Source organism: Pollicipes pollicipes, unplaced genomic scaffold (assembly GCF_011947565.3).
Source record: "Pollicipes pollicipes isolate AB1234 unplaced genomic scaffold, Ppol_2.1 Scaffold_6686;HRSCAF=7923_pilon_pilon_pilon, whole genome shotgun sequence".
Classification (NCBI taxonomy): Eukaryota; Metazoa; Arthropoda; class Thecostraca; order Pollicipedomorpha; family Pollicipedidae; genus Pollicipes; species Pollicipes pollicipes.
The window spans coordinates 43,824,659-43,849,418 of NW_023596921.1; the positions used below are offsets into that span (position 1 = coordinate 43,824,659).

At 48.5% G+C, this 24,760-nt stretch overlaps 1 protein-coding gene and 3 non-coding genes across 4 annotated transcripts in view; all 4 read left to right on the forward strand.

The window, feature by feature from the left end:
- Window positions 1-1,129: 1,129 nt before the first annotated feature.
- Window positions 1,130-24,760, forward strand: part of LOC119108387 (cytoplasmic FMR1-interacting protein-like) — a 95,487-nt gene continuing 71,856 nt past the window's right edge. Inside the window, 2 exon segments of the mRNA XM_037231963.1 lie at window positions 1,130-1,134; window positions 1,456-1,931. Of these exon segments, the coding sequence (XP_037087858.1) occupies window positions 1,130-1,134; window positions 1,456-1,931 (481 nt within the window).
- TRNAG-UCC (transfer RNA glycine (anticodon UCC)) lies at window positions 6,844-6,915 on the forward strand. The gene has a single exon. It is a non-coding gene; the product is annotated as a tRNA-Gly (tRNA).
- On the forward strand, window positions 17,747-17,818 carry TRNAG-UCC (transfer RNA glycine (anticodon UCC)). Its single transcript has one exon. It is a non-coding gene; the product is annotated as a tRNA-Gly (tRNA).
- On the forward strand, window positions 19,603-19,674 carry TRNAG-UCC (transfer RNA glycine (anticodon UCC)). Its single transcript has one exon. It is a non-coding gene; the product is annotated as a tRNA-Gly (tRNA).

The following is a 24,760-nucleotide window of genomic DNA, read 5'->3' on the forward strand; positions in this document are numbered from 1 at the left end:
TCCCCGACCTGCGCCAACAAGAAGTGCCCCCCGCATGCACCAACTTGTCGCGGGTGCTTGTTTGATCGGGTGTGCACACCCGGGAACTTCCACCACTGCAACCGGCGGGAAACAGTGCTTCGTTCTCGAAGAGCCAAATAGTTTGTACAGACGTGCCAGCGGCTTCCGGGTGTTGAGTTTTTTTCCTATTTGCTATTTTGAGTGAGATATTTGATAAATTAAGGATGCATTGCAGATGTAGAATATATTGTCAGCATTAACACGCCGGTGTCTGTTTTCATTGGAACCAAGTGCAACTGCTGTTCACCCGTCGTTTTGAAGCGTTTGTAATGCTAAATAACCAGACGCTGGCAAAAGCATATGGAGCACTACGGAGTCCAAGGTTTCTAGTTATTCCGTCAATCAAAATAAATGTGTACACAGATTCAAGTTTTCACAGATTAAAGTGGAGATACTAACCGTTCTGAAGAAGCTTGCTGTTTGCGGCGCATTAGTAGTTCTACTTTAGGATACAGAATGGGACTCAGAAATTACGAGCTGTTATCTAAAAATTGCTAATTACCATGGAAACGAAGGTAAAGATTATTACCCGCGGCTTTCTATTTTTCTTAGTGATTTCTATGCGCAGCTTGTGTGCTTATTTGCTTTAAATGAGAAACGTATTTTATTCTCGAGCATACAGCCGCATACACGAGCATACCCGACTTTCATCAGCTTGACATGTAGGCGGGGTGATTGGATGAGTGCCCTATCGAGTGCAGGCAGCGCAGACCCCAACTTCGGCCAACCTTCCTGCAACACAAAGGTCACTTGTCGCGCAAATGACGCGTCATTACGAGGGGCCGCTGTCGCATGGCAGATGGCTGCGCAAAGGTCACTGACTGCCCTTCCTAGCCGCGTACCACTCCGCGTCCACTTGTGCAGCGAGCAACATCATGGGGTGGTCACCAACCGGTCTTCTTCGTCGTACTACTCTGTGTGGTCCAACTGCAGGCACCCGGTACGTTACCATCAATATTTCTTGCTTCCAAGCAGTTGTTCTCCAATGCTTTTCGAATGCCTGATCAGTGGACAGTTCGTTTTAAACTGTGTAAACGATAGTCCATCCAGAGCCCTTTGGTATTGCATGATGGTGTGAGCACATGCAGGCGGGGGGGGGGGGGGGCAAGGAGAAGGACAAATGTTTTAAGAACGTTTAGTACCATTGTTTCTGTCCATTTCTGGCATGATGCACCTCAGGGAGAGGGCAGTTTCCATGGTTCTCTGGCCAATAGTGACAACAAAATATGAAAACGCGACCCTCTGATCAGCGGCATCATCTGCGAAAGGGGTGATGGTGCTTGCTTTACTCCCAGAGCCCGTCTCGGCGTTTAAAGGTGTCAAGTGTGTGAAGATATGCCCAAAGGGTCAGCAGTGTGAACTGCGTCGCCGGTGCCACCGTGGCTTCTGCCTCAGCTACCGCCAGATGTGCGTCAAGTCGTCAGCTCCCGTAGTGGAGCGTCCCCCCAGCTGTCAGGACATCCGCTGCGATGATCTGCAGACCTGCGTGCTGCGGCAGATCGCCTGCGTGCGCGCGCCCTGCTACCCAGTGCCGGTGTGCATCCAGAACCAGTGTGCCCTCATGTTCTGCCGCGCTGGAACAACCTGTGTGACAACCGTGGTACCCGGCTCCAACCCGACCTGCTCCGACTTCCCTCGCTGCCGCTACTCTTTCAGCTGCCAGCCACGGGCCAAGCCCAAGCCCGGCTTCTGTCCGCCGCCGGAGCAGGTGTCCCAGGCCAACGTCAACCTCTGCCAGTACGACAACGACTGCGCATCCAACCTGCTCTGCTGTCCGGGCGCGTCCAGAGGGGGACGTAACTGCACCGCCCCCGCCTTCCCCGATCCGTGTGCTGGCTTCAAGTGCCCTCCTGCTCCAAACATCGTGGCGGGCACGTGTGCCGTGCGTGGCGGGAAGCCGGTTTGTCTGGATCGTGTGTGCCTACCGGGCAGCTTCTTCTGTAGGGATGGAAAACAGCTGTTCTGTTCTGATCAGGCTAACATCGTCCGTACAAATCTCCCAGCTCCTTCCGACTGCTCTGATTAGTTTAAGGTGGAACTTTTGGCAACTTGTGGCAATTATTCGGACATGGTGGCACTTCCTTATTCAAGCTTTGAAGACACCCCGCAATTAATATCAATTCATTGCCTGTTCTCGGTGTATGTAGCACGTATTTGCTGCCTTCGTTCGTGTGTTGCCTATTCTCAGATTGCTTCAAAAGTTGATTGAGGACTTCAAAACTTAAAATATGGGTCGAGCAACGGGAAACGCCCTATTTGGAACGCTCGTTTGCCATGGATTGGACATCCCTTTTGACTTCCTTGCAACACAACACAACGAGCTCAAAACGCGTGAACTATTCCGCCAATCGGTGAATATATATGAGCAATGCATTCTTCGCTGACAAGAAGAGATAGTGTATAGGTAATAACAATAACGAGAACTTCATTCGCAGAATGGCGCATACATCGTGCTCAGTACGCGGTCTTTTTGGATGCGTATCTTTTTTATCTTCTAAGAGCCTCACAACCGCCCTTCAGCGATGGTCTCCGGTTACACACGGCGCGTTTTTGCGCGCTGCGCTGCGACATCTTCGAAGCGTAGGAGTCCGGTTAACACAGTGTGTGGTGTCGAGTAACGCTACGGGGTGTCGCCGTCTGTGACAGCCGCCTGCCCCTCCTCTCGAGCGACCTGGGAGTCACCTGCCGGATGGGGGGGGGGGGGGGGATAGCACGAAACCTAGGCTAGAGCAGACGTGGCGACACCGGCTACCCAACCCCGCTTGTCTCCGGCACCGTTGAGGCCGGCAGGACTCACGGGAGGGCATGGGATCGATCGAAAATGGAGGTGATGCGAACGACAGACCACAGCAGTTCATGCTGTAGTTTAGCACGTTCTTTGTTTGGCGCGTGTCTGACATTTTCGAAAGAATTTTACGAGTCGGTGCTCACGATTTACATATATTTCATAACATAACGAGCGCGCACATAACACTGATGGATGACTTTGCTGATGCAAAAGTAGCATAATGGGGATGTATTTTCGACCAGTAGAAGAGGTCATCAGTGGTCGAAAGTGCTAAAATGAAATCACAAAAAACATGTTTTGTTTAAAACTTGCACTGTATGCGTTGTATTGACTGAGGGCCAGCTTAAGTGCGTTGATGCCAGAAATTGTGCTGACGTACACGAGACACGGATAGCCCGATCATCAGGCATGTCCTTGGCCTTGACCATCACATGGCCAATGAGATGGTAGTATTCGTGTGGATTTTCCATGGGGACGTGCATGCCTGGTGACCTTGAAATAGTTAACACGAAATAGTTCGCACAAGTTCGCGGCTGTCAAGCATAGAAATCCCAGGGCTTACAGGGAATACTCCACGTTTGGAGTCATTGAATCAAGCATCAGATAAGCTGAAAAGCTTGCTTGTTACTATTGACACCCTTTTGAAGGGAATGCTACACAGTTGAAGACATTGGAGCAAGAATCAGATATGAAGAAGTAAGCCTACTTATAGCAGTTATTATACCTTTAAAGGGGGCGTTTCACATTTTATGGGGGCTTAAACAAAAAAGACATTGAAGATCATTCGACGCAGTTTACAGCCCTACCTAAGGCCTCCTGTTAAGCTGTACGCCTGCGAAGACGTGCAGCCTATTTCGGAGAGTCAATTTCAAGATAACTCGGCATTCGCGCAGCCAGACACTTGGCAAGGGCGGTGGGCACAGGGCTGACAAAGGACCGCTGATAGTGAGAAGGCCCCCTCACCCCCCCCCCCCCCCCCCCACCCCAAAAAAGAATTGTCAGCATGGCACATTTCTTACTGAGAGCATGATTTTCGTTTACGTTCTAATTTTCCTTGTATAACTTGAACAGAAGCCACAAGCTACCGCGAGGGGATTTCTGACTGAAATATATACTCCATAAACTTAAAAAATCATGCGTAAAACAACTGCATGAAATACATCGCCTGTGTTCCCCATTTTGCAATTGTCCAGTCGTCTCCTAAACCGATAGAGGTTCAGAAGGAGCTATGAAGCTTCTTCATAACTGCGTTTTGTGTGTTGTTTTGAACACGCGCGCTAGCAGGTCTTAGAAAAAAGGCCCTGCAGGGGCGGTCCTGTGACTAATATAAAAGGCGTGGCCATTGGGCGGAGGAAAATTTTGACGCATATGAAAGACGTACTTCTGAACGCTTTAGGACATTAAATCGCACTTTTAGAAGGTCGTCCAGGCGCATATTTCACCTGCGCAATTTCTTAGCTTGGGGTCAATAATGCATTGGCATTTATCCCGCCGCGAAGTGGCGCTGGCTTGGATCTGGTGACGTAACTGATACAGTCATCCTCAGTTTTTTTTTTGTGTTGCTGTAACTGTTCATCTGTTCCGAGAACAACTTCAAAGCTAAAAAAACGCCCATTCGTTTCTGTGAACGGTGCGAATTAATTTTGAAACGCACTCGGGACCACCATTTTAAGACGGCCGTTCTCGCGCAGGGCGCGTGGTGTTACAGAGGCCAACGCCATATGGCTTTCCGGAAACTGTAACACAGACCACCGCTGCCCTTCCTCGCGAGATTTGGAGCGCGCAGGCTCAAAGCTTTTGGCGTAAGTTGCTCCACTAACTGATGATGCAAAAGAATGAACGTTTTCAGGCAAACATGGGATGACAATGCTGGTATTTAACCTCATGTCGCCAACTCTCTTCAATACTGATAGGACCCATTATTTCCGAGCAAGGGGTGTTTTGAGTAGAGCACTAAGGGGCACATTTTTGTTTCCGGTCAGGAGCTGGAGGGCCGTCGTACCGTGTCTTCCGCCCGCCATTCTGACGACACAGGGCGGGACCCCTGGTCGATCCGGAGGCCCTTAAAGGGATACATCATATTACATGGGTCTCTTCCTGACGCGGAAAGCCCTCGGGCTTCGGTTTAACGGGCTCCTGCGGGAACTGGGCTGGAGGGCCCTCCGTCCGGCACTGCGGGCCTCGACGGGCACAGGGCACTTCCATTGTCTCAACGTGAACACTCATCATAAGCTTTAATATTTTCTCCTTTTTGTCAGAGGGTCCCGTCCAACGCAAGAGGTCCTCTGTCATTCGAGATCCCGTCCCCGTCTATGTTGACCAAATGATCCCTTGACTGAATTGAGGCTTGACCGGCCCTTGCTGGCATAACACATCTTGTTAAGCACTGGGCCCCTGACCGTTGCAGAAGCCCAGCATTGTTGCAGCAGGCCCGGCCAATGCAAATCACCAACCTGGCCTTGTCCCTTCCAGGGAAATGGGCACCCAAAGTCCTATCTGTCTGTCTGTCTGTCTGTTTTGTCTGACAGCGAGCTAACTGTTCGGCCGACCGAGACACCGGCATTGTTTCAGGGGTCTTCAAACAGTGCAGAGGACCTCTGACTGATATTTTAGGTTACGGTCCTTTGGGCCGGAGTTCCCTACGTAACCTAGATCCAACCCTTCAGGCCTTCATGTCCTCCAACTGAGCCCTTGATCATTTGCTCCGCTAGGCCCCAGTGCCCCTCCTCGGACGTCATGCAACACTGCCCTCGTTCGGCTCGGGGCCCTTTGCGAACACAGAACTCTTTATTAGGCCCTGCTGGCCCTGACAGATACAAATCGCAATGCAAAACCCCGACCAATGCAAATCGCTGGCCCGGCTTTGTACCTGATTGGGAAGTTGACCCCCGGCCCGTATGGACACGGAGCTGACAATGCACTGCTGATGGTGCCTGACCGACATATAGGCCCATGTCGATACGGAGTCCCCGATCGGCGCAAAGTGCCGTCTGACTGTCACTTGAGGGCCATCCCTGCAAGCATATGAGATCCTGAATGATCCCTGAATCCCTGAAATCCCTGCATGAGACCCAACCAGCACTTCGTGCTATTAAGCCCAACTAATCGGGCCCTTGATCGCCGGTCCCAGTGGGCCCAGTGAGTCCTCAGTGGGCCAGTGGTCCCAGTGGGCCCTCCAGGTTCTTGAAGCCTGCTCAAACACTGGCTCTGGCCTACTCGGGCTCCTTGCCAACACAGGACCCCTTCTCAGGCACTGTGGGGCCCCTGACAGACGCTGGGGCCCCGAACAATGCAAATTGCCGGCTACTGCTTTGTTCCTGCTTGGGGAATGGGCCACCAGGCCATGCCGACACGGTGACGACTATATTTAATTGGTGGTGTCTGACCGACAAATGGACCCTTTTCGACTCAGGGGCCCCTGATTAGCGCACATGGCCGTCCATATCTGGTGTTCGTGAGCATGACTTCCAGAGATAACGGCGGTCAATTACTTCTCAATCATTGTTGTGCGAGGTACGATTGCGTAATTAATAAAACCTGGACGCATTGAGTCTCGTCGTGTATAATGCTTGCTTCAATATCTTCAAAGTCGAACCGTTCCCTTCAACGTAACGTAACGTTCTAGATTGGCGCAATTTTAAGATGCGATGGCAGGAGGATGTCATCAAAGGATAATGTAAAACACATGACGCCAATTTCATAGTCATCTAGGTGCCTTCCAGGCCTCTTTTCACGCGGAATTTGAGGACCTTTTTGATGTGACATCAAAACGCCCATTCGGCGTCCTCTCAAAACGTTAAAGGCGTCCTTTGCAAAAGAGGACGTACCTTCATGTGATTGGAATGTGTAAGGTTGTCTTGTAAACGTCATTTCGTCAAATGTCAAACGACAGACCGGCCTATAACAACTACGCCCGACACCGACTGGCCCACTTTCACTTTTTAAGAAAAACCAAGTACTGGCGACTGTTATATGCAGCTTTGCACCGATTGTAAGCGATGGTGGTATAGTGGCGAGCATAGCTGCCTTCCAAGCATTTGACCCGGGTTCGATTCCCGGCCATCGCATGCCTGGTTTTGATCCGAGAGGGGGCATCCAGTCCCACACCAGGCACGAGCACAGCTCAAAGTCCAGCACACTGCCCACCCGTCAATGGTCACCGCGCGAGCGGTGAGAGGGAGGCGAATGGTCAGCACACCATCAACCACCCTAGTCTTTGGTGTTCTGGATATCGCCCACGTCGTTAGTCAAAATTATCCCACCACAATTTTTTCTTGCAACTAACACACTCCGTACACATTCCTTCCGACCGGAATGTGGCTGTTCCTCGCACTCGGTAACGGGAGAGGGCGACTCAACGCCGGGACAATGCGTCGTCGAAGGACCTCCCCCGAAATGGCCACATGTATGTGAGGCATTGATAAGGGGGTCAAGATAAAACTTCACTTAAGTTTTCCTCATGAGTGGCACGTGTGCTTACCGCATAATCATGACTATTTTGGTATTAGACTGGCAATTCAGTTGCAAAACACAACAAGCGACAGTGACAGTCATCAGTGATTCCATATCCATCAGATCGGGACCACTGAATACATCCCTGAATTCTGATGAACCCTGAATGCTGAATGCCAGATATAATGGGCTCCTGGCCGCAAGCCGTCCAAACCTGCTACAGATGTTCAACCTTCCGCTAGATCAAGTAACCTTGCGTTCAATCTTGTTGACCGTGACCTGTCTCATCTCAGGCATGAAGGCAGTGTTGAGGCCCTGAAAAGTCACTAGTTTGTGTGCGTGGACGTGGTTCCTTGAGATAATCCCACCGCATATAGTCCAGGGACGACAAGTAGGGCCAGTGAGAAGCCCACAATATGCCTGACGTGGCCTTCCAAGAAACTACTCCGCCAACCAGTATAGTAAGACTCGTAGCGTGTGCGGTGTCTCGCTGTCCTGTAGGAGCCATCTTTGTCCTGATCGATCCCGTGAAGTTGTCCCATGACCCCCAAAAGGGTATCAGAGCGGTAGCGATGTAGTGCTTCGAGGTGGTATTGGCGGGTTCTCGTTCACCGCTGAGAATAATATTGTACGGAGCCAAGACTGACGAGTGTGAAATCACGAATGAAAAGACTTGTTTTTTATCATGTTTTCCATTGCGGGCAATGAAATCCCACCACACTCCTGATTGCAAGAGTAATACAGTTGTCCCGCATTGTCAGGGATCTTGGATGCTGCGATAGATTAACCGACACGATGATCGGTCTCAAACGACTCCTGGTGTAATAGCTGCTCGAAGAGCGTGACCTAGAAACCACGTGCGTGCACATTAGTGCATGTCAACAAGGCCCCGAGCTGCTCCGCCTTCTCACCGCCTCACCAGGCCCTGCAACGTGTCCTTCCGTTGCACAAAGCAACGGAAAACTATCAGCTCCCTTTTCCACGCATGGGGCAATTGCGGACAGTTTGGTCGGCGCTCGTTTTTGAGTCGCCAGCGTGGAACGTGGTGCCCAAGGATGTAAAATGTTCGCCGCGGTATGATTGGTGCATTGGTAGTCTCTGTTCAGTAAACGGCGGGTAACTTTGTTCTGGGATACCTTACAAATGGTGTCGCGAAGCGAGGGTATATATATATATATATATATATATATATATAATGCCTTTATATATGCATACATATGTGCATATATAACCAGGGCTTAAAATTATGTGTTACAAAAGCACGAACGGAAAAGCTAAGCATGAAGTACGTGATACACTTGGCCACTTCGCCGCTTCAGACAGCTTGATGACATGGGTGAGTATCAGTGGCTGCAAATGCTAGATTGGAAGACGTAAAACTAACCAAATTACTTTGTGCGTTTTGGCCTCCAACTTATACAACTAAGCTCCACATCAGTGTCTCAAGACACCAATCGCATCAATGGCGAAGTCATGTATCCCCTACAGGCTCTTTCGGTACATTGTACATACACAATAGTAGCTCTCTTAGGATATTTTCCGCCTGAGATGTGAGGGCTTTGGTGTTCAGCTCTCATTCCTGCTTCTGTTCACGCTCACGGAACCTCAGTATGAAACTTAAAAGGAGGTGTTTCACATTTGTTTAGGGTGCCAGCTGAAATAGCCGTCTTCAGGATCATTCGGTACAGCTAGCAGTCTTGCCCGTAACACCAAAACCTCTACAGTTTCTAAGCTGCACGCCCGCGAAGATGTGCAGACTATTTATGGGAGGCTAATTGAGGATCACACAGGCATTCATGACGTCCTAAAGGTGTCATTAAAATTTTACCATTCCATGGCTACCAGCAGCCATAAATATGTCGAACGCTTCACGCTACCCACCACCCTTACGTATGCGTGAACATTGTGCACGTGCTTTTACTTTGTTCTGTGTGTTTGTACAAAAACGACACAGCTTATCGGTAGATGTATTGAATAACAATCACTTCATAAAGTACATGCAACTGGCTCATCATTGCACCCAGCCAACATTTACCAGCTCTAGCCAGCGTTTCAGTTACTTTTTTGCTCGATGTCGCTCTAGTTGTACGCAGTCGCCGTGTGGACGAGTTTGTAAGTGGGCTGCGGGTGGTAAGAGGGGTGGGCGTAGGCGTGGTCGTAGCGGGCCTCACCCTCGTACGTGACTTCAGCGGCGTAGCCAGAGTAGGCATCAGCGACGTTGTAGGTCACCTTCAGGGTATGACCGTCGGGAAGGACAACAGAGTAAGAGCCCTGGGTACCAGTGTCCTAGAATTGCCGACATCTGCAGCTGTGCGTCAAATGCAGGGTTTTCACGCATCCCTTATACTTTTGGTCTCATCACCACACCACGAAAGCAGAGCCTGGCGCAAACACCAGCAAGGCCTGGTAGACCACTTTACTCCACGTATTTCTTTTTTGCCGAGGAAACTTGACCAATAAATTGCACCACTCCCGAAATGCAGGAGTGAAAAGTTCAAGAAATGTTTTTTAAATTAAACTTACCAGATGAATATCACCATTTGGGCACTTAGATTACCAGATTTTAAGTGAAATTAGCTGATTACAAAATTCTGCGAGAAAAGTACCAGTCTTTATATTTATTTAGCTACTTTTGTTTTTGTTGGTATTAAACGAGCGTGATACCACTTTATTCTTCCCTTCTTTTTGATTGCCTTTGGAGGTACCATCTGTTGCTTAAAATTTTGACCAATTTCTCTGCAAGATGCTCCAACTGCAAACTTGTACGTATTTCAAGCATAAATTGGATTAATTCGCCAGGCGCCCAAACATGTTTGATATGAACCCAAGCGTAAACAATTCACAGGGAATGAAGGAGGTGATCTGAAACACGGAGCTTATTTTTACCGCCAGTTTTGCCCTTTTAAGCCTTCGGTTAACGATTTCCTTGGTTCATGGCGGTGCTCAAAAACGATATATCTAGCCTTTCGAGTTTCTGACTCACCAGGCTACCTGGCAAGGCTAAGCTAATGCTGCCATATAGAGCCTTGGGGCAGACCTGACGCAGCTAATACAGAAGTGTTTGATGGCGAAAATCTGCCTTCTGGATATGTTTGGCATGGACACCTCTTACTTGCTTGGCATTTTAATCTCGCAGGTTGGTGGGGATGATTGATATTTATATTTGGGGGAAAGTGAGATGACTATCTGCCAGCGGATCATGCAAAAGGTACTGCTTTTTTCTCCTTTTTTTGGGGGGGGGGAGAAAGAACAAGCCAGTGAGTGTCCTGTAGACCAAGTAATTACTTATTTTATCTGCTTTCAACACATGATTGGTAACCAGAGTTTGCCATTTTCTGTTTTAACCCATCCAGTTTTGTCATAAGACAAATTATGATGTCACAAAGCATGCAATGGGCTTATTTTGTTCCATATTTTTGGTTACTTGTCCCCAAATTTATTTAAGTGTTCCCTCACGGCTGCTTTAACCAGATGTTTTCTATAGTTGTCGTGGTTTGCTGAACGTCAAATGACTGTACTGTATATATGCACTATGTCTTTAACACGGAGATAATCTAAACTGCATAGCACTTATGATATGATTAAATATTAGTATGTAACAAACCAACAGACCATCCCATCTAAAATGTGAAGCCAACACCTCAAACTTTGTGATTAAATATGAATAAACAAGCCTAAATAAATGCATTTGCTGCAGCTGAAAAGGCAAGCAGCAACACTGGCATGGTCATCTTAAAGTTATGTTACTTTTGGAGAAGAGAGATTGTGTTGTGGAGCATACCCATTATTGCCCTTGACATAGGTTAACCATGACAATCAAAATAAGTTGTTCAAAGTGCTTTAAAGTGTTTTGATTTGTGTGTTGTCAAGTTAATCTGATGTCAACCAGCATTTACAAATGAACTGAATAAAAATTCAAATTGAAACCAGCTAAAAACTAGCTTTAGGTATCATGTTTTTATCACAAGTGCTGCTGTCAACAGATAGGTGAGTTGAGATGATGTGCATTATATGGGCTACTCTAAGTTAGGTTAAATTGGTCAGGTGCATGGCAAGTGGCAATAGGAATTGTGCAAGAATCACTGACTTACAACTGCTGCTGTGATGCGAACAGGTTATACAGGATGAGATGATGCAAGACCTCTTTAGGTTAGGCATAGGCTACTTTCAAGGAAATAAGCATTAGTATTTTTTAAGAAACAATGACATAATGTTTTTTTCCCTGACCCCATCTTGACAGAACCCAGATATGTATATTGTGTTTGACTTGGTGATGGGCTGGTGTGTAGGAGTCCAATATTGTTTTTTGTTTGAGTGTTTTATGCTTGTTGAATTTTCTGTTGTTATATTGTTATTGAATTCCTCTGCTTCGTTTTGTTTTAAAAGTGCTGTGGAAGGGAACTGAAAAGTGCAGCATCAAATTATTGGTGTTGATAATTTGTTATGCTCATAATACTGTCATGACATTACTATGATTTAATACGCGCCCGGTTGGCCGGCTAGACACCCTTCGGTAGGGTGTGGGGGTTCAATTTGAACCCCGCTGTGAGATCTCGTGAACTAAGAAAGCTAGATGCACCAAATTTAAGGGCGTCTTGACCTATATGCAAACTCACTTAGGTTAAGGTTTCAGCTTCTTAGGCCATGATCTTCAGGTCGAATAAGATCAAACAAAGTCAAATTCCAGTTTGGTCTCCAAAGCGCACCCAGAACCAAGGCAACTGTCCCTAAGCAAAAGGTCACAACCCCATTTGAGGTCATTGACCTTGTTTGACCCTTTGAAGGACATGGTGACCAAAATGATACAAGACTGTTCGAGTTTTGCATTTGAATAAGCGACAAAGATTACGCTAGGCAGTATGTTCCTAAAACAAAAAGTTCGACGCGGGTCATCTTAGGTCAATGGCCTGTTCTGACCTCTGAGAAGTCAATTGGATATGTATATTGCTGTTTCAGCTGTCAGTCAATTCGAAATGAGCACCAGAAACTAACCCTTACAGCAAGCTCTAGAGTAATAAATCAGGTTGGCTTTGACCTTGGTCTGGCTTTCATACCTGACCTCAGGCCAACGTAACTTGCTCATTCAATATTTGTGGTGTCTAGCAAAGCATCTCAGAGATGTATGTCTTCGTCAAGCACTTTGTTATCGTATCAGATTGAACGGTTTCCTAGAAATTGCCTTCTCTGAAACTATGGGCTTAATTTGACCTGTCGTAGGTCAGCCATCGTACAACGGACATCTAAAATTGGTATGTCAAGTAATCTGCTATGCAATTTTCTACAGCTATCCAAATTTGGCGCGGTTGCGCCACGCTGTTCAGAAGCCATTCGGGAAAAGACTTCGGGGGTCCCCTTCTATTCCAGCGCGCGTTAATGTATTCTGTTTCACTTTATAGGCCTAAGATGTTGAAAAACGAAATAGTATTATCAGGTTCGTCATCTTACATCCATGCCAACTTTGAATAGATGTCTTTGTTTGCGAAAGCATCAGTCACGAGTTCATAAGTTCCATCTTTTGTGAATTGATTTTTTAACTCCCACACGGTCTTTTTGCGATGGAATTTTTCACTCCCACCCTAGTTCAAAAGCGATTTTAACTCCCTGCTGGGTACTGTAGCCATCACGGCCCTCCTGAGCGGTGAACTGGGGCTCGTAGCTGCACACACACACACACATGCACACGCTGGAGACGCAGCTTTTTCCAAAATATTAGCTCACTGCCCGGCACGCCTCCGCCCGCTAGGTATGCAGCCCGCAAAAGCCCGCTCTGCTACAATGTTAGGCCGGCATCAACCCGCGTATACCTGACAATATCCGCTGTGTCAGTTCACCTTTATTTAAACCCAACCATATTGTACCTAAAATGTCATATAAGTGGCATCTCTTGCAAAACATTGTTTGACTGACATCACCGATATTGTTTAAAGAGGAGTGATCCAAGTACCTGGGCTATAACATTTATACTGTACTAAAGAAGACGTTTATGCGCTGTGATGCCAGGTTCTTAATACAAATGAGAAGGTAGAGTGGGATTTAAATTGACTCGTCACCAAAATTTGTCAAAGGCTTCACCGTCCTAACCCATCTCAATAGACCACAGACCCTGTCCTCTAAGGTTGCATGCATCATCCAATGTGTGTACACCGAGAGAGTTAGGTATGCTGGATGTCTCGGGGTGATAGGAAGTGTCCGCAGCTCATCACATTGTGCATAAGCACAAAACCCATTCCAACGCGGCACAGCTGCTGCTCTGTAATGAGGTGTATTCAAGAACTAGACGCAGGCTCTTATATGTTGTTTGCTGTACTTTACTGGATACACCATGAAACGACACGGAATAAACAGCATATGGCAGCATCCAGATTGTCCACACATCTCTCTCACCACAAAGAACTCTTTCTACATTTCACAAAGCCTGATAACTGCCATTTTCGATTTGTTTCGCATATTTCATTGGCGTCATATGTCGATTTGGCAATGTTATACAGACCACACACATATAGAGATAGCATGAGAGAGAGAACAATGATCTGCACCATGAGGCACTTGCGCATCTTGTAGATCACTCCGTGCAGTTCACAGCCCAGCCCTTAAGACCTGAGCCTCTCTGGCTTCTGAGCTACACGACCGCAAAGATGTGCGGACTGTTCCAGGGAACTAGTTTAAGGTCACCCAGGCATCCTGACGCCATAATAACGTCATTGAAATCTTGTCATTCCATAGGCTATGCGGTGACGTAACTATTAACGCAATGAGGTAAACATCTGCTTGACAGAGAATGGTTCTGTCTGGGGCAGTCTTTTCCACTCAAAAGCGCACCAATAGCTTTAAGTGAGTAGGGTTTCTCCATGTCTGATAGTCGCTTCCATATCCTCAATTGTGGGACATACCCGTTAGTGCCGTAACGTTCCCAGCTGGTGCAATTTGAAGACGCGGTGACAAGAGATGTGTATCACGCCATGTTCAATTGTTTTAACCTTCTTTCCAGACATCTTTTGCAACAGAATTTCGGGACCCATTTTATGTGCCATTAAAGTGTCTTTTCGGAGTCCTCTTGAGACACATAAGACGTCCTATGCATAATACGAAGACACGTCTTCAGGTGATTAGAACGTATATGGATGCATTGCCGACGTCATTTTGGGTCGTCTTTCAGGAGCATTTACGACGATGCCAACCTGCTTTTTACGGCCATAACTAAAAAGCTGTTACGAGGGAATGGCCAAACATGATGCCTGAAGAACTCATTTATGCCACCACAGATGCCACACCATAAAGACCATAACAGTAAAGATATTAGTATCTACCGGCAGTCAGTACCGCAACGTGTTCCTAATACAGTAGAGAATTTCAGCATAATGTTCAGGCTGTGTCAATGCACTGTGAGCCTGGCTCTAATGTTAACAGCGTGGTGAACATGAGAGCGAGAGAGACCGCGCCCATGTTTGGTACCAGGCGTTGAACTGAACCTAATAAGTGCCAAGGCGAAATTTAGAAGCACATAGCGACTTACTGAGACAAATGCAAGATCAAGGACAGGATGGCGATTAAAGTTGTCTGGGAAGGTCAAACTGCCTGCATAGATACCTTCAGTGTTTGATATTATTGATTCCATCCATCAGAGGTTAAAGCCACTGGGGCTGGTGCTATCGGTGCAAAGATGTCAGAGAATGTTGCGCGATATATTCAGTAACGATCATTTCATAACTACATTCGACCAGTTTTTACGTCTGCTGGAGCTCGTTTTCTAGTAGTGGGACGCAGCCGACTTGACGGCGGGCTTGTAGCTGGGCTGCGGGTGGTAAGAGGGGCGGGCGTAAGCCTGGTCGTAGCGGGCCTCACCCTCGTACGTGACGTCAGCGACGTAGCCAGAGTAGGCATCAGCGACGTTGTAGGCCACCTTCTGGGTACGGCCGTCGGGAAGGGCAACAGAGTAAGAGCCCTGGGTACTGTAGCCATCACGGCCCTCCTGAGCGTTGAACTGGGGCTCGTAGTCCCCGTAGCCGTGGACGTCGTAGTTGAAGTGGTACTTGGGCGGCTGATCGTAGCTCTGCTGGTGGGCCGGAGCGTAGCTGGGCTGACGGTGAGCGGGGGCAGGGGCGTAGCTGGTCTGATGGTGGGCCGGGGCCTTGTAGCCTGGGGCGTTGTCGGCGGCGGCAACGGCCAGAACAGCGACGACCAAGAAGACCTGAAAACGTGCCCCATGCTTTATAGCACTGACAGTCGTTAAACATGTGTAGTTACCTACTGTGTTAATACGTTGGCTTTATCGATGACAGACATGCCTTCATGTACGAAATGATGAGTATTGCCGGTGATATTTTTCTGAGCACGTCTGCAGACGGTATATCATGACCGCTGTTTCGTCGATGTCCCCCAGAACTACTGCTGCCCCTTAGAGCACACTGCCGACATAATGCGCAGCAGTATTGTAGACAATAACGATCTGGCAAAGGAAGTGTTTTCCTTTAGAGTATCATGGAAAGACTCCTTTGGTCCCTTCCGTCGAACACACTTTGAAGACAATGACTTTTGTTTCACATACGTAGTGGAAACTTTATGACCAGTTCTCTGCTCCACCTTCTGAACACTTGCCTTCATGTTGTGCCGTGGGGTGTGTGGGACCAAGTGATACCAAACGTGGTGGTGTCTCACATTTTATACGACGGCTGGCGGCTGAACGGTCGGCTCGGCTTGTGGGATTCCGCGTGGGAGAGAGAGTGTGAGCGATAGGTGCGGCGTGTGAACTCAGCTCCGGAGACCAGGGACGCACGATATGGGTTAGACTGACCTGTGGTCACCGTGCGACACGCGGAGTTAGGCACAACCGCCTCTGTCGGTTGTTTATCCCGACTTGAAGTGGCAATCCTGCCTGGTAATTATCTTCGGTAAGGGGTTTGCCGTACGCCTTCATCAAGGACTTTTGCCCGGCTGGTCAACACACAAAGCTCTTTGAATGCTCGTAGTGGGCTTGCATCTTTTTTTCGTTGACTGCATGTCTTACTGCTGTCTTATAGCCTGCATGTCAGGCATTGGACCACGCGTAGACAAAGCTGTGACTAGAAAAGTGGTAAAGAACGATGGCGACATTTATGCTACACCAGTCACAAGAGGGGAAATAGGGGAATTTCTGCCCGGCGCCTCAGAATTTCTTCCAAATTTGCACGCATTTAGAACTCATATGGCAATAGCATGTGAGGATGTTACCATGTGCGACGTCTGATGTCACGCTCAAAGGACATTGACCTTTGGCGATCGCATAGGTACGTTGGTTTCAAGTTTGAAATAACCCTGAGATTGGTAATCGGACAGCTTATTTTGTGTTACACCATTGTGCACAACTGTCACAGATTGCAATACTCTACGCCGAAGTTAGCAGTGACCACATTTTAGCCTTTTACATGTGCTGGTGACATTTACTTGATATATTACGTGGTGAACATACATTTTAGCCCCGTTTCGTAAGTCCAGTCTCTCTAAAATATCCACTATTATATCTTGCACGATCCTAAATACACACTGGAAAAGCAGCACTCTCCAACATATTTGCCCACAGCCCAGTCCGCCTGCCAAGCAAGATATCCAGCCCGCAAAAGTCCGCCCTCCCACAACGTTGATTCCGCGTTAACACGCATATACGCTAAAATTGTTATATGAGCTGTGTCATTTCTCCCTAATTTTAACCCCATGCATACTGTGCCTAATATATCATGTCAGTGTCATCTCCTGCAAAGCGTTGTTTGGCTAGTATCATTGTTTCAAAGCAGTAATCCAAATGCCTGGGCTATAAAACTTAGGTTGTACCAAGGTAGACCTAAAGTGCTCTTGTGCCAACTTTCAACTACAAATGAGAAGGAAAAGAGTATAATTCAAAATGGCTGGTGACTAAGATAGGTCAGATACTTCACTGTGCCACCACATCTCAGTAGACCGTAGGCCCTGTGTTGTAAAGTTGCATGCATCATCCGATGCTCTGCACTAACAGAGTAAAATGCGCTGGATGTTTCAAGGGCATAAGAAGTGTTCGCAGCTCCCTACATTGTGCAGAAGCACATACACCATTTAAAGGCGCTACAATCGCTGCTTTGTAATAACCTGTGTTCAAAAACCAGACGCAAGCTCTTATGCGTCGTTTGCTGTACTTTAGTGGATACATTATGCAACGATACGGAATATACAGCGCACGACAGTTTTCAAATTGTTCACACAAGTCTCTAGTTACTGAGTCACTGAAGTCACTGAAATCCTGCTATTCCACTGGCTATGCGGTGATCAAGGCGAAGACAAAATGTAAGTATTTAGTCGTTAATATCTGACTTTCGTGAATGCGATTTCCAGTCATGACGGCCTGTAATCACTACGTCTGGCGCTCACTGGCCCACTTGCCTTTCTTGAGGAAAACCAAGTACTGGTGACCGTTATATGCAGCATTTGCAACTATCGTAAGCGATGGTGGTATAGTGGTGAGCATAGCTGCCTTCCAAGCAGTTGACCCGGGTTCGATTCCCGGCCATCGCACGCATGGTTTCGAGCCAAGTTTTGATCTCAGTAGACCGTAGGCCCTGCGTTGTATACTTGCATGCATCATCTGATGCTCCGCACTGACAGAGTAAAATGTGATTGATGTTTCAAGGGCATAAGAAGTGTTCGCAGCTTCAGCAGCATAAGTACAGACACTATTTAAGGCCTTTCAATCGCTGCCATGTACTAGCCTGTGTTCAAAAACCAGACGGAAGCTCTTATGCGTCGTTTGCAGTACTTTAGTGGATGCACCATGCAACAACACGGAATAAACAGCGCACGACAGCTTTCAAATTGTTCACACATGTCTCTGACCTCTATCCATGCTTCATCCCACAACCATTGCCGCCGATGATGTGATGCTGTGTCGATCTGGAATGGTTGATACAGATTTCACACAGATACAGGTATTAAAGGAGAGGGAAAAGTTGTTGCACCATTAGGTGCATACCCATCTTGAGATCACTTGGTGCAGTTTACAGCTCTGCTCTTAAGACCTGAGCCTGCCAAGTTTCTGAGCTACACGCCCGCGAACATGTGCAGACAAGTTCGAGAAGACTAGTTCAAGATCACCCAGGCATCCATGGAGCAATAATAACGTCACTGAAATCCTGTTATTCCACTGGCTGTGCGGTGATCCTGGCGAAAGCAAATTATCATTGTCTAGTCGCTTTTATCTGACGTTCGTGAATACGATTTCGAGACATGACAGTCTTCAATTTCCTCGCAGTCAATGTTTTGAAAAGTACGACGAAGTAGCCAATAATGCAATGCGGAGGATATCTGCTTGACTCAGAAATCGTCTTGTCTTGGGCAGTCTTTTCCATTCGAAAGTGTACAAGTGCTCATAACCATGTTTCTGTATACCAGATGCCTGTTTGAATACCTTCAATTGTGGAACATACCCCTAACCGTAACGTAATGTTTTCACCTGAATGAATTTTAAGACGCGATGACAAGAGGTTAACAAGAGGTTACAGCGCCATTTTCTTTTCTTTTTTAGCTCCCGTCCAGACGTCTTTTGAGACAGGATTTGAGGACCTATTTTTCATGTGACATCAAAACGTTATTTCGGCGCCCTCTGGAGACGCTGAAGACGGCCTTTGCCTCAAAAACCTTCAAGACGTTCTTTGCATACCAAGACTTATCTTCAGGTGATTGGAAGGTATATGAGTGTCTTAAGACGTCATTTTGGGACGTCTTTTAAAACCATCTGCGATGATGGCAACGTATTTCTTGTTTACATGGCTAACAGTTGTTACGAGACAATGGCTAGAATAGGTGCCTCGAAGCAGATCTTTTTGCTATCAGAGATGCCAAACCATAAGGACCATAACAGTAAAGACGGCATTTATCGGCAGTCAGAACCGCACCGCGCCCATAATGCGGTAGACAATTTCAGCATCATATCCAGTGCTGTGCTAATGCACCATGAGCCCGGCTCTGATGTCAACAGTGTGTTCAATGGGAGAGCTGAGACTATCCCCACGCCTGACACCACACCTTGAACTAAACCCAACAAATGTGAAGATCAATTCTCGGGACGAAACAGTGACTTGCTGATAGCGATGCAGTGTCAAGGACCGTGCGACAATCCATTGTCACCATCCATGAATCCAAGGCACATGCGTACACAACCATGCGTTGAGGCGGTGATTCCGACACCATCGACGACAGACCAGCCTGTAGGAACTACATCTGGCACTTACTGGCTCACTTTGCTTTCTTGAGGAAAACCAAGTACTATTGACCGTTATACGTAGCATTTGCGACGACTGCAAGCGATGGTGGTATAGTGGTGAGCATAGCTGCCTTCCAAGCAGTTGACCCGGGTTCGATTTCCGGCCATCGCACGCGTGGTTTTAAACCGAAGCCCAGCACACTGCTCACCCGCCAATGGTCACCGCGCGAGCGGTGAGAGGGAGGCGAGCGGTTAACGGACTATCAACTCATCATCGCCCCAGTGTTTGGTCTTTCTCATATCGCCCGCACCGGCACTCAAACATGTCACATGACCATCTTTCTTATGTACTAGCATATTTCGCATATAAACGTTTCAACATGCAGGCGGCCGTTGCTCCCGCTTAGCCAGCACTCCGGGGGCCCCGCGGTGCCGGCCGACCGGCGGGCAGACGCGCGCGCAACACGAACCGACGCCGGCACAAGGCGTGATCGACGGACCTCCTCCGAGACGGTCACCATCGCCCCGTACCGCCAGGTGCACGAGGTCATCTCGTTATCGTCAGCGTAAATGCAGAGATATAATTCAATGGGCGGGGAACACTGAGGGACGGGGCGGTGCATGTGGTGCACAGACCTTTCCAAAGACGCGCCTACTCCCCCGCACAGCACTCCACTCCTATGCAGAAGGTGGAATGAATAGTAAAACGGTATCCTTTCACGTAGGAGGGTAAAGCAAAACTAAAACGAGCAAACAGGCTAGGAAGCGTCTCGCACATACGGCTGTGTAGGGAAAACGGCGTCTTTTAAAACTGCTGACAGCTTATCGAGCGTGTAAGCGATGCAGTTCGAGGGCCACGAGCTGCGAACGCGTCACACAGCCACAACATTGACTTGGTTCCGAACGGCGTCGGCCGCCGTACCATACTGGCCTCCATCTGCCCTACACACACAGACTGGGCCGCGCGTCACGGCCGGCAAGAGGGCACGACTAGCTGGCATATCGCCCGGTCACTGTCCGGTTGGTGCCCCCACGGCGTCCGCCGGCTCCTGACCGGCGGCACGAGCACACCGCTCGTCCGGAGCACACCAGCTCCAGCCCCAGCTGGGCCGGACCGGACCGGACCGGACCGAACCGGACCGGACCGCAGCAGAGCGGAGTACATCAGCCCGGATCAGACCGGAGACGCGTCAGTACCTGATCAGCCACGGTCGACAGAGCTGTACCGGGGCAGCCCCCCCCCCCCCCCCTCCCTCATCAGCCACGGCTGACTTCGTCGGACCGGGACAGCAAACCTCTCTACCCTGACGATTCATAGCTGACAGAGTTGGACACATACACACCACCCGGCAGCCCCGAGTCGCGAAAACACCCTCAAGCCTCACGCTTGTCCCTGCATCGCCAGTGTCAGGCAGACACAGCCTCTTCTCTGTTCTGTCCCGGTCTCGATCGAGTCGCACCGATACAGCCACTCTCCCTCCCGCGCCGATCAGTCGCCCTGTCCCCTGACCACTTCCCTCCGTCACTCCGCTTAGTCGCAATCGACAGAGCTGCAGCGCGGCAGCGGGCGGTCGCGCCGCCGGGCCAACCTCGAACACGGCGCAGTTGAGCGGGTCACGCGCCACAGACCCGGCCAGCTCGACCTGGTCGGCCAGGTAGCGCTGGACAGCTGCGCGGTGGCCAGCCGGTCGGGCGTGTGCAGGCTGAGGTAGTGCGCGATCATCACCAGGTCGGAGCGCTGCTCCTCCAGCTGAGCGGCGCGACTCTTCAGCGCCTTGCTGCGCTTAGAACCGATGCACTCTTGGGAGAGGGAGGAGGATTTGGCTTCCCGCTATGACCCCACACAGCGGGGGGGGGGGGGGCGGGCATGGGAGATGTAGAGAAGAGTAGCCGAGGGGTGGAGCGGCCACGACTGAGAAGCTGGCGAGCTAGCCGGCCCGGGTGATGACTGCACCGCACTCCCCACGCCAGAACTGGCGGCGTCTGGTATGATGACTGATGACGCACCCAGCGCGGGTGCCCCTGGCGTCCGCGCTGGACTCACCGGCCCCGACTGGGAGGAAGCGGCCAACAAACATGGCCGACCCTGCGGTAAGCTCGTCTACCAAGAACCTTTTAAGACATGTCTGTGGCCTGGAGCCTACGTCCCATGAAGGAGGCTTGGACACGGTTCGGGAATGATAAAATGTCAACAACAACAAAATGACAGAACTCTAAAGTATTGTTTTATATGCGTCCAAACTTCATCCCTTCTTGCTGACAGGCATGAGCGAGTGCCGCCTATGGGGTGCCGATATGTCTGTGAAGTCTGCTCTGGGGGACTCCACATCACTAAAAAATTACCGACCGATTTCAAACTTGCAACTGTCAGAATATTCACCACAGAAAAAAACCAGCGTCCGTCGAAAAGTTCTGACCTCTGAAAGCCACCTTTGAAGGTCAAACGCGGGCTGAAAGGACACGGGCTAGTTTGGCGGACGCCAGTTCTTTCTGGCCTGAATTTAACCTTGAAGATTGGCCTTGACGGGTCATGATTTTTTGACGGACGCTATTTTTTTGTGATGAATATTCTGATCTTTGCAGGTTAAAAGTTGGTCGGTACTTTTTGGGTGATATTGGGTTCCCTGTCTCTTTAGGCTGAATTTGACCTTGTAGGATATGATGACCTTAAAAGGTCAGGACTTTTTGACGGACGCTGTTTTTTTGTGTTGAATATTCCGTTTTTGTAGGTTTAAAATCTGCTGGTAATGTCTGGGTAACATTGAGTTCCCGTCATTGAACCCTGCGTTTGATATAGAAAGGTGACCTTGAAAAGTCAAGACTTTTTGGCGCACACTTGCCCTTGCGCTTGTGAATATTTTGATGCTTGCAGCCTTGAAATCGGCCGGTAATGTTTTGTGATACCGAATTTCCTGTCCTTTGGACCAGCTTTGCACCTTAAAGGTCACATGATATTGCAAAATGAATGTCATTCTCGATGTTCTCGGTTCATAAGTCACCTAGACACAATTCAGAGAAGTCGGAACTCGTCGCTGAACAAATCGCTAATTGAATGAGTATGTGACCTTTTGCTTAGAAACGGCTGTCTAGGTTCTGGAAGCACTTTGGAGACTTATCTGGAAGTTGTCCTTTTTTACCTTTTTTAATTCGGAGGCCATGACCTAGGAACCTAAAACTTTGATCTACGTGAGTTCACGTACAGGTTCATATACCCTGTAAGTGTGGTGTTTCTAGCTTTCTTAGTTCCCGAGACCTTAGGGGGGTCAACTTGACCCCCCACCCGAGTAAAGGGTATCTAGCCGGCCACCTGAGCACGTGTTAAAGTTGGATGCATTGGTCAAGTAAGACGTGTTAAACGAATGACTTGCATTGAGCATGCTTAATCTTGATTTGATGTCACACATGAGGTCACTTGATTTGGTTTTCTCAAAACGAAAGTATGTTGGGTGTCCTTACAGCTCGCAGAGTCGATGCGTTTGAGTTCTCACCGTGGGGGTGTCACTAAGTGCGGCCGGTTAAAAATTTTCCGACGTTTTGCTAAAACAAGGGTTAGAAGGGCGCTTGATGAGCGATTAAGCTTTAAATATCACATAAATAAAGTTGTTTGGGGCCTGGCGGCTAAAGAGAGATCATTGGTTTCTACCAAGGGGGCACACATTGGAGTCGTACGTAAAGGTCCAGGTACCGATTGCAGTGCAGTGTTTTGGGAATCATCAATACGCTCCCGTTTACAGCGACCGAGGTTTGTTTATATAAACGATTTATATTCCGTTGTCGATCGAAATAAACGTCTGAACCGCGTATTGGAACTTAAAACGGCACATTGTCTCACGTATCGCTTTAAGTAGCGCTCTGCAGCACGGTTTTTATGGGTTAAGTTATTCTGTATCGCATGCCCCTCGCAGTTTGGTGTTACCTGGGGTGACCACCGCCTCCCAGCATGCGGTGACTGCAATTCCGGGCGTTGGTTTACGGCGAGGCCACCACCTCCCAGCATACGGTAGCTGCAATGCCGGGCGTTGGTTTACGACGTTGGCCACCACCTCCCAGCATGCGGTGACTGCAATGCCGGGCGTTGGTTTACGGCGATGCCGCCACCTCCCAGCATGCGGCGACTGCAATGCCGGGCGTTGGTTTACGGCGATATTACAGCCCGCTCGCGCCTCACCAGCTTAGGTTTTTGCGGGAAAAAACGTTTGCAATGACGCGTACTTTTAAGGCTCCAGTACCAAGGCATTCCTTTGTCTCACTTGGTTTTGCTACTGATGACACATCTCGGTGTGGACGCTCTTGGCGGACGTACGGCTTCAAGGTATTAATTAAAGGGGAGCGTGCCACGTTTATTGTGCGTTTCACTTAGTGTACGATAGATCACACTTTCTCAAAACTATCTGAATAGCTCGGAATTTGAATTTGAAATAACCGCTCCTGGAGGAGCTTTTCTTGGATGCTCTTTTCACACTATGAAAGTTAAACATTTCAGTTAGCTTTTTTCCAACGGGTTTATTACGCAATATTTGCAGCGCACTAATTTGTCCAATTGTTTAACAGCTTCTATTTCTTCCATTTGACGCTTACCACCATGACTCCTTCCGAAGTGCACTTTGCCTTTGCGAAACTGAGCATCACATGGTCTAGAGTGACATACTGGTTTAAACTCCAACCAATGCGCTTCTCAGTAGCTGGCCCGTGCTGCCTGCTGCCCGACGCACAAACGTCCATTTGTACTGGTGTCATTCACACCGGAAGCGGTGTCACTTTTGAGCCAACAGGCTTAAAGCAGGCTGAGTAATGCATCTTGATCGTGCTGCAATGACACTACCCGGTGCTATTAATATACGCAAATGACCCTGAGGTTTCACGAGGGTATGTTTTTGACATATGGCCCAAAGGTGGGGCAATCACTTTAAACTGGTGAAGAGCGTTATGTTTTATTCCTCTCATATCCAGAAAGAAAAGTAGCGTTTTCAGAAACGAAGTGAAGGCAAGACACAACGTAGTAGTAGTGACCGGTTTAAAGGGAATGGTTTCCCATTTGCGTGGGGTTTCGAACTTAGAGAGTCATTTTCAAGATCATTCCCTGCGATTTACAGTCACGTTTTCTTTTCAGACTCTAAGCTCCCCTGTTTGTGATCTCGACGCGCGCGATCTCGCGCAGCTTACTTCGCGCTGCTAATCTGAAAGTCGCTCAGACATGTATGACGCTATTGAAACATTGCGCATAGCTATGCATCACAAATGGTGTACTTTTTAAGAGA